The sequence below is a fragment of the Sesamum indicum genome, linkage group LG6 (genome assembly GCF_000512975.1).
Source record: "Sesamum indicum cultivar Zhongzhi No. 13 linkage group LG6, S_indicum_v1.0, whole genome shotgun sequence".
Lineage (NCBI taxonomy): Eukaryota > Viridiplantae > Streptophyta > Magnoliopsida > Lamiales > Pedaliaceae > Sesamum > Sesamum indicum.
In genome coordinates this window covers 23,696,324-23,705,505 of record NC_026150.1, presented here as the reverse complement: position 1 = coordinate 23,705,505, position 9,182 = coordinate 23,696,324, and the positions used below count along the sequence as shown (strand labels likewise).

Below are 9,182 nucleotides of genomic sequence, written 5' to 3'. Positions count from 1 at the left end.
GCTTGAAGGGAATAATAATTTTCATGTAATGTATTAGGGAATAAGAGCCTTTGAGCGGTTTCTATGTTCTAACAGGTACGTACGTGTCAATCTGAATGTGAATGGCAAGAGGCTGAGAGTGTTTTTCTTTCTGAGTTGACATGAATAAGAACTGAAGCTTGCTTTTGTACTTAGAATAACTGGAATATCTTCAGAGCTTGCTTTATCAATGTATGTATGTATCCTGATCAGATGCAGCCATTTTTGTTCGGTAAAAATGTCTGAATTTGGACAGTTAAAACCAACAACATACGGATGATCACTGTTATTTAAAAGAACATGAGGAAGCTTCAAGTCATGATATCCGGGCTGGGGTTAAGAACAAGATTCCAGTGTAAAATCGCACATCGGCTAGGCGGAGTTAATTTAGATTCACGATGCTCAATGCTATATATTATTTTAATGCAATTGGTTTAAATATACCATCATTATTATAATTAAATATCCTGTATAAAATTCTTACCCAAACAGTATTTATTGTTTTTGAGCACAGAAGTACTTTTGTTTTATCTATCTATAGTTTTATATAATTAAAAATTATCATTTGAATGTTTACCTTTTTAGGTTCTCTCCAACTTTGCCGTATGCCTTTCAATGATCCTTAAGTTTTAGCTTGAATAATCATCTACACCCTACTGACCTTTTATTTTGAGGTAAGGGTGTTGTTATCCGCCAGTTTTGATTTCTTTACAAAGCTTCAATTTCTGCTCACATTACTTCCCTCTACTCCCTGTGTTGCCTTGTTTTTTTTGTGTTTTTTAAGGTATGTTTGGTTTTGTTTTCGGATTGGTTTTTAGATTTATGAGACAGAGAGAGAAAAAATAAAGATTAAAATATATGTGTTAGAAGCTGTGTATATGTTCGGATTTATTTTTAGTGATAATTTAAAATAATATAAAATAGGTGCTATATATTTGATTTTATATTTTAGGAGACAATTCACTATTTATTGACAAATTATATCTTTTTTACATATATATATATATACATATTTTGTTAGTATGTGGCTTGAATTATATATATATATATATATTATTGTACATATATTTGGACGAAATATATTTGGTGATGTGTTTAAAAAATGCACGGCACTCCAAGGGATATAGAGGATATTTTCCCTTTTAAGTTGATAGACCATTACTCAGTTGCTTTGTCCAAATCGAGCCTCCAATTCAACCCAGAAGTCTCTTGTAGTGCTGGTATACAAGAAACTTCCCACAATTTCCTTTGAAATATAGTTCAATGTCCAAGAAGTAACCATATTAGTTCTTATCCATTGTTTGAAGTCTTCAGCATCTTCTGCCCGTTTTGTACATCAATATCTCAGAACCTTTGGTCATCTTGTTGTCAAGAAAGGTAAAGGAACTTCTCAAGAAACCTCTCACTTGCTATATATCATTTGTGAATATCAAACAAGAACAAGAAAGGAAGGAGGGGGAATAAGAGGCCATTAAGGGTATCAGTAATGGCTCTAATACCATGTAAAGAATTCTGGTATAAAAAATGACAAGTTGTGTTGCTATTGTTTTGTTACGTGGAGTAATTTGAATGATTTGTATTGCTAAATCAAGATAGGTATTACAAAGCTGAAATCCCTATTCTTTACAGAGGTTGAACATTAACTGCTTCTTATTTTAGCTCATGTTAAAAGACTCAATTTCTAATAACTAACCAAACTCCCTCTGAGCTTGGTATAGATGCCAGGAGGAATACTGAAGATTACTAACAGTAAGTCGATAGTGCTATTTTACATAAGAAGTGTTGACACGTTTGCATAAGTAAATAAAACTCCTACAGTTAATAAAATCGCTAGTGCTACTTACAACAAATAAAAACGCAAGGGTGTGAATAGCAATTTTACATAAGAGAAAAAACGGCTAAGTGTAACAAGCTAGCCTTCCTTTGCTTTAAGCTGATATTTATTATCTTCTTATCATATGCCTCTCTGTACAATAAATTGTCATGGAAGGACATTCATTATATATTCGTTAATTTTAAAAAATATTTATATTTTATCTATTTAATTAATTATGCACACTTATTTGAGCTTGTCTCACAAGTTGGGGGAAAAAAAACTATAGTATAGCAAGTTTTAGAAAAAAAAAAAAAATGACTGAAATTCGTCTTGAGGCCGTAGCCCCCACGTCTGAACAATCATCATTTTACAAGACGTGGGTGTGTTAACGGCTAGGCAAAATAACATAAATTTGAACTTGGCATGTGCACTGTGCAGCACTCGTCTCAGACCAAGAAATTTAAATTACCATTAGCCTCACTGCGTTCTTCTTGTTTTTGCAACAGAAAGCTGACCAACTCATTTCATCTGCAAACACACATCAAAATGAACTCTTTTCATTGTAATCCTTACTGCTCATTCTTTTCAATTCTCATCTTATATGATTGTATAATTTAAATTTAGATGCCGGTGTATGTATGTAAAAGAAGGAATAAAGAAGTTTAATGCACATTTTGAAAACGATACTTCCAAGAAAGCAAAAGACAAAAAGAAAACAAAGACTGCACTTGTCACGAGGTGACATTCTGAAGCCTGCACGCTACCAAACATGACCTTATTGGAAACTGGACAAATTTCGCTCTATACACCCATCCATCTACACACATTCCTGATCCCGATTACGAAATACATATATATCAACTGGAAAATGAAATCTTAGTTTGTATGGACGATGGCCTGCAGGATTGATTTGCAGATGGGAAGTAGGTTCGTTCTTCTTGTGTTTCTTGTTTTCTTGGCCATACCAGCAATTGCAGCGGTTCGGCGACCCAGCCCCGGATTTCTCTACTCAAGAACCAGAGGAACATGCACTCCCCAGTAACCAGACTTTCTCTCACTTCTTCTCTCTGATTACAGCTTTTAGTCGGTCGATCCGGAGGACCCAGATCTTTAAGTTTGTTCACTCGCTTGATTTTCAGGTATTGGAGCAGCCGGAGGGAGTTATGGCCGAAGATGGTGCCCCATAAATCAACGGTTTCCAATGTTTTTGGGTCACAGGTCTTCGAGCGGTACCGGGAAGACCTGACGCTGCTGGAAGCGGCGGCGAGGAATGACGATGGAAAGGACGCGTTTGCAAGGCTGGTGAAGCAGTCGACGGCAGCGCTGCTCAACTCGTATGCCCGAAAGGGGTACCCCTACGCGGCCTGGGAGGTGAAGACGCTGCTCATCCAGGCGCTGGTTTCTGAACGCGCAGCAGCGTTTCAGGCTCAGAAGTTTCTTGAGGCGAATGAGAATTGTGGTTAGTTATAGTTTATTAGCTTGGGACGGGCTTTTGGTTTCTTGGAACGGTTGGACAGCTGAAAGTGATAGCTTTGGTTTTGGATTTTAATTCAGATCCAGTCACATTAATACTAGTAATAATTGCCTATGCTGAGTAGTGGGAATGGAGTGATTGCACGTAAGTTGTAAGCAATAGAAGAATATCTGCAACATGGAAAAGTGGGTAAAAGATGGCTGCATTTCAGGAATCAAACAAGCAACATGGGAGAAAAAACAAGACAAGAATCTGAAAATTAGGCCTTTATTCGAGTTCCCTATGAAATTCTGCATATTAGGATAAGGGCAATCTTGGTGAAATCCATTGTCTGAAGGAAAAGGATTCGTAAAGATTCTATCTTTCTTGATAAATTTCCAAGTTATGTTGATTTCTAGAAGATATAGACAAGAAGTTTCAAGCTTAAACAATAACGAGGAAACGAGAACCTATTTTGTGATTCTTGGGGTTGTTATTTTAGTACAAGTCCATATGCTTTTTGGTGATTTATGTTCACACAATTAATTAGCGTAAGATTTAAGCCATCAACTGTTCTAGTTCTATGTTTAATGACTACTCCATGACAAACTGCTGTCCCCACACGGCTTCTCCAGCAAGAAGCACTATAAAGTAACATTAGGTGAGCTTCTTCTCTACACTGTTATCAGTTCATTTGCTTCTCTTCTTCCTCTCTTGAGAACACACTGTTTGCCTCCGATGTCTTTCCTGAATTTGAAGAGACTGTTGGCCCCGAAAAAAGTTTGGAAGGTTTTCAAGAACAAATTGCCTCTCAAGCTACACAATCTCAACAGATCAAAAGCGATCAAGAAACCGAAGAACTTGTCCCATAAAACTTCCAGGAGACTTGGGTGGCCATCTCTCTCCATTCAGCACAAGAAATTCAAGATCAAGCCTAATCCTCATCCTTTGATCCACCATCGGAACAGCCACTATTACTTCCAAAAGAACCCGTCTCCATCTCCGGTGTTTGTTGATCAATTATTTATTGAGACGGTATCTACTGCAAAGGAACGTGTACATCCAGCACCTGAAACAGTAGAAGCAGTAACCATGAAGGAGAAATCATGTTCATCCACTACTCTGAAGCAAAGTGGGAGTTTTGATAAGAAAAGTAGCTTGCCAGGATCAAGTTCTGAAGATCGAACAGAGTTTGATGATAAGAATATGATTACTGCAGATGATATGTGGGAGTCGCTGGTTTTGGCCTCACCACAAATGCATGAAATCAACGAAAGGGCTGAGGAGTTTATAACTCGATTTCGGGCTGAGATGCAGAATCAGGAAACGCTGGCTCGTAGGTTGTAGTATTTATTGCATCTTAGATGTACCCTTAGAGGAAAAGAAAATCCTAGAGTCCAAAGAAATTCTTGCAAATATTTTTGTGAGGAAATCAAGAAACTTAAGTATGCAAATCCATTTTCACTGGTTTCTCATTAGTTTTTTTTGTTTGAAACTGTCTACAATACAACTGAGCGCAATAGCATAGCAAATCTCCCCAATCATTCCATAGTAACAACGGTAGCAATACATTGCAAAGCTCAAGAAGAGCAACAACACATGCAAATCGTAGTGCTTTTTACACAACTTTGCATGCTTCCTCTCATATTGTCCCTAAGACCACAACTATTTCAGACTTTTCCTATAAAATCTATAAATCCAATGCATAGCTTCAATGCAAGAAGTCCTTCATTGGATCATCATGATGGACCCTCTTCATCCTGTATGCTTCCATATCTTCAGCTGTGACCTGAGAAACAAAGAACGCTCAAATTCGTCAACAAGGCAAAAGTTGTTGCTCAAACAAGAGTATGAACTATAGAGAAACTATCAACATACCTCGTCGTTCCATTTGACGTTATACTTGCGTTTCCTCTCATCCCGCTCTTCTCTCCTCCTCTCATCCTCCTACGAAAGGAAACAAAAAACCAATGTTTATATTTTACATCATCCACAACATTTACACAACATGATCCCGAGATAAAAGCTTGCAAAACCAGTAACCCCAATGCTCACTCATAATCAGATCGCTGTATGTACATAACCACATCAGTCCTCAATCAAGACCAAAATTTTGCAGGATATAAAGGGCCTAGAAGAATTTTACCTTCTTAAGTGCTTCAGCCAGTTTTTCCTGGTCTAATACTAAATCATCAGGTACTTCAGAACCCCAGGTTGCAAGTCGTTTCTCCTCAACTGCTGCAGGTGCTTCTGTTATCAAAAGTAAGGTTTCAGATACCAAGCCAATACTTATGTTCATTTAGCATCACCACAACCGACATTAAAAATGCATTAGCATAAATTTGAGAGAATACCATAGCATAAATGAAGCAATGGCTGTGCATATATGCTTGATGTTGCTAGTTAAAAAGATGACAAAAGTTGCACGAACAAGCAAAAACTTACTAGGACATTAGTGTTACATCATCTCATTCTATATTTGAACATTATAATCATCTCAAGTCATGATTCACATAGTAAAAGAAAGTAATTACCTTCAGTAGCCTCTTTCCGAGCAATATTAGCTTTCATAAGATCTGCTGCCGCTTCAGCAGCCTCAATACCAGCAGCTCCTGTACAATAGCTGTTTCTAACTGTCTGCTGGCAGCACTTGTAACCCCATTGATGATCCTTCCACCATGAACCCCAAACACTTGTATGATTGTTTATGTAAACATCTTCTTCGTACTTGCTCTTTGGAAGAGCAGTCTCCTGCAAAGATCACGCGCTCAAGAGGTTAACTAATCTAACAAGAAAAAAACAAACAAATTTGCAAATCTCTAAGACCACAAGAGGATCTTGTACAGAAGTCTCGCATTCTTTTTTTTTTCCCCCTTTATTATTATTACTTTACACATCTAACTTCTCATCCACTTCTGAGCTACAAACTACAGTTAAGGTGGCATGATGATTGACCACAATATTTGACCATAAACATGGCAATTACAAGAAACTCTTTATAAAAACAAAAATCATGCAAGTCTCAAAAAGAAGACAGTAACGAGACAGCCTTCAAGCCAATAGATACAAGCATGAAGAAGAATCAACATAGCTAAAACCCAGACATATAAGTATAACGTGTGAAAATTATCCATAAAACAACATGAAGAGAGAACATTTTTTGTACGATGGTTTCACAAAATGCAGGAATATCCCCAAACCATCCTGATAAAAATAAAGAGAAATAAATCAAGCAGTCTGCTGAAGAGGCCATAAAACAAAGAGGTTGAAACTACTGGAGTGTGTGACATATACCATGACAGAGTCGAATTAAATACAAAATCCAAAACTAACAAAAAAATCATTCATAGCATACAGCAAAATTGATAAGGAATAAAAGAAGTGTTTGACCATACCTGGCCTCTTATGATTCTACCAGCACGATCATATTCAACCTCTCTCTCACTTTGACCTAGTAAGAGTTCTCGTGGAAGTACTTCTTCAGTAGCAGCATTGCCATACTTCTCCATGATTGTGTCTTTAGTTTGAGACTTCAACTTCTCCTTATTGATCTTGAAACTCTTGTAAAGCAATTCAGCTTGTGAGGGAGCGGCTTGCATATGTACATCATGACCCTTCTCAAATGCTTCCCAGGCATGAATATTAAGCTGCTTGAATTCCAAAGCTTGACCACTCACTCTATTGTGATTATCTCCCTGAAATTTTGAAAAATAAGTACCAGCATGCCATTGTATACACATAATGATGCAAGAACAGTACCAAAACCACACTTTGAACGGAATGGATACTTACAGTATAGAATTTCTCATTTGGATCCATATCTGGAAGGGGATCCTCACGCATGGATCGAGTTTTGGGGTCATAATGGGCAGAGTTAACGTCAAGGTTAAGGAGATACTTTGCAGTATCCTCTCGAATACGCAAGTTCCTGGTCAGAAAAGGGAGAATCATCAGGGTCCACTCAATTACAATGCATTCAAAGTGTAAGCTAAAACCTTTTTTTTTGCAAAAATGCCGACATCAACTCTCATCAAGAAAACTACGGGGAAAATATGTACTTACAGCAGCCCACTATAGTTGTGTATGCAGAAATGTTGAAGAGATTGTAGATGAGAAGAATATATGAAAAATACCTAACAGTTCCAGTGCTACCACCACCAGTAGTACGCACACGCTTTTCGACCTTTGCAAAGTCCATTTGCTTGCTCTCATCAACTTTTGCCTCATCAACTTTCAGAGAGTCTTCATTATCGTCATCATCACTAACCCCATCTTCTCCATTCTGGTTATTATTTTTCTCCTCCAACTTCTTAAGCTGTTGCTCCTTCAAATATTTGCTTCTTGCTTCATCCCTGGCTTCATACCTCTGGATTACATGTTTATAGGATGCGGCATCAAATCCATTCCAACGGTCTCGTTTTCCATCATAATCAAGCTCAAAGGTCTCTATCTTCTCATCTGGTGCAATACTTTTACCAGTCCACTTGGCACCCAATTTGCGGGGCCTTTCCACACATGACTTCTTATCATGTGTCATGGCTCCGCAGCTGCGGCAAACAAACAACAAAATCTTTAATTTATATGAAAATAGAAATCAAAGCAAATAAAAATTAATATATATACACATTCTCCGCAGACAATCATAATAAACAGTTGGGCTAGGCTATCCTTCCACTGACATATACCCTAGTCTAGAACAAAACTATAGTGGATGATATTTTATCCCATTGATAACCACCACAAAAATGTAGATACATAAGGTAACAGAGAAACAAATCTAGACAAACACAACCCAGCATGTTGCTGACAGATTCTTCACCAAATTCCACCACGGCACTGGACAAATGAACTAACTGTGCAGCTTATTTTTTGTGGCACTAATCAATAAAAATCACATACTATGTAAATCATACATGCCAAGCAATTGAACATCCAACCAAATCCCTATTCGATGTCATAGAGAGTACCAAATTCGGAGGGCGAGCAGAAAAATACCGATTCTTAAATTTCATTTAATAGGCAACACAATATGAGGAAAAACAAATATGAACTATGCAACCACCATTATAGCAAAGAAGACACATAAACGGGGTTTTGACATACTTTTCACAAGCACCCTTCCTGTACTTGTCCGCATGAAAAGTCTTTGCACCTCTATCATACCACGACTTGGTATAGTTTGGATCTGACTTCCACTTCCTTTGATGTTTCAAACTCTATAAAGCACCAAGAAGCAGAAAAGTGAAAACTCTATATCTCCAGGTTATATAAAACCGATCAAGAATTATATATAACAGCCGCATTCAGATGGCGCCGAAGACATATACTGTGGAATGTGAGGGTTGATTTCTTTTCCATCCTCGTCCACTTCGGCAGGTGCAAGCCCTGCCTTACGTGCCTCTTCCAATTCAAGCTGTTTTCTGTGATCTTCCCTTGATTTGAAGGTGACTGCATTCCCAACCCACAAAAAGTTCAAGATTGATAATCCATAAATTACAGCCCAAAAACAATAATACGATGAAAAAATTAAGAAGGCTGGAATAGAGTTGTGCAAACTCATTGTCTCAATAAATCTTGAATACAAAGGGATTATCGTGATGGTGATGGTGATGGTGATGGTGATGAGTAAGAAACCCTAATTTCGAGTTTTAAATTTTCTTCTATTATTAACCGAGAGGATAATCTAACCACTTAAGCGAGGAGAGATATTTCATCGCTAGTAACCATAGTTCAAAAGTATCATAATCGAAAAGCGTATGTAGTACCTGAAGCCGTAGCCATGTTGAAACTGCAGATATTAAAACCGAGAGCGAGAAAACTTGATTTCAAGTCACTACAAGAAAGCGAAAAAAAATTGTGAGGTAAATTTTCCAAATTCTCGCACAATAATAAATT

At 37.5% G+C, this 9,182-nt stretch overlaps 3 protein-coding genes and 1 long non-coding RNA gene across 4 annotated transcripts in view; 2 read left to right on the top strand and 2 right to left on the bottom strand.

Annotated features, from left to right (window-relative positions):
* The window catches only part of LOC105165645 (legumin B-like), a 1,840-nt gene extending 1,701 nt beyond the window's left edge, over positions 1–139 (top strand). Inside the window, exon 5 of the mRNA XM_020694244.1 lies at positions 76–139. Within this exon, the coding sequence (XP_020549903.1) occupies positions 76–139 (64 nt within the window). The remainder of the gene's footprint in view (positions 1–75) is intronic.
* On the top strand, positions 2,339–4,680 carry LOC105165646. Its single transcript, XM_011084723.2, has 2 exons — positions 2,339–2,872; positions 2,974–4,680. Exons 1-2 carry the CDS (start codon positions 2,727–2,729, stop codon positions 3,296–3,298), a joined length of 471 nt encoding a protein of 156 aa, XP_011083025.1. The 5' UTR covers positions 2,339–2,726; the 3' UTR covers positions 3,299–4,680.
* LOC105165647 (pre-mRNA-splicing factor SLU7) lies at positions 4,810–8,537 on the bottom strand. The gene is made up of 8 exons (XM_020694749.1): positions 8,391–8,537; positions 7,421–7,834; positions 7,080–7,215; positions 6,683–6,982; positions 5,822–6,038; positions 5,434–5,537; positions 5,166–5,234; positions 4,810–5,076 (listed from the first exon to the last, which is right to left on the bottom strand). The coding sequence occupies exons 2-8, from the start codon at positions 7,822–7,824 to the stop codon at positions 4,999–5,001; spliced, it is 1,308 nt and encodes a 435-aa protein (XP_020550408.1). The 5' UTR covers positions 7,825–7,834; positions 8,391–8,537; the 3' UTR covers positions 4,810–4,998.
* The window catches only part of LOC110012149, a 1,049-nt gene continuing 457 nt past the window's right edge, over positions 8,591–9,182 (bottom strand). The window contains exons 2-3 of the long non-coding RNA XR_002287295.1: positions 9,053–9,120; positions 8,591–8,735 (exon numbers count right to left, since the gene is read on the bottom strand). This is a non-coding gene — a long non-coding RNA (uncharacterized LOC110012149). The remainder of the gene's footprint in view (positions 8,736–9,052; positions 9,121–9,182) is intronic.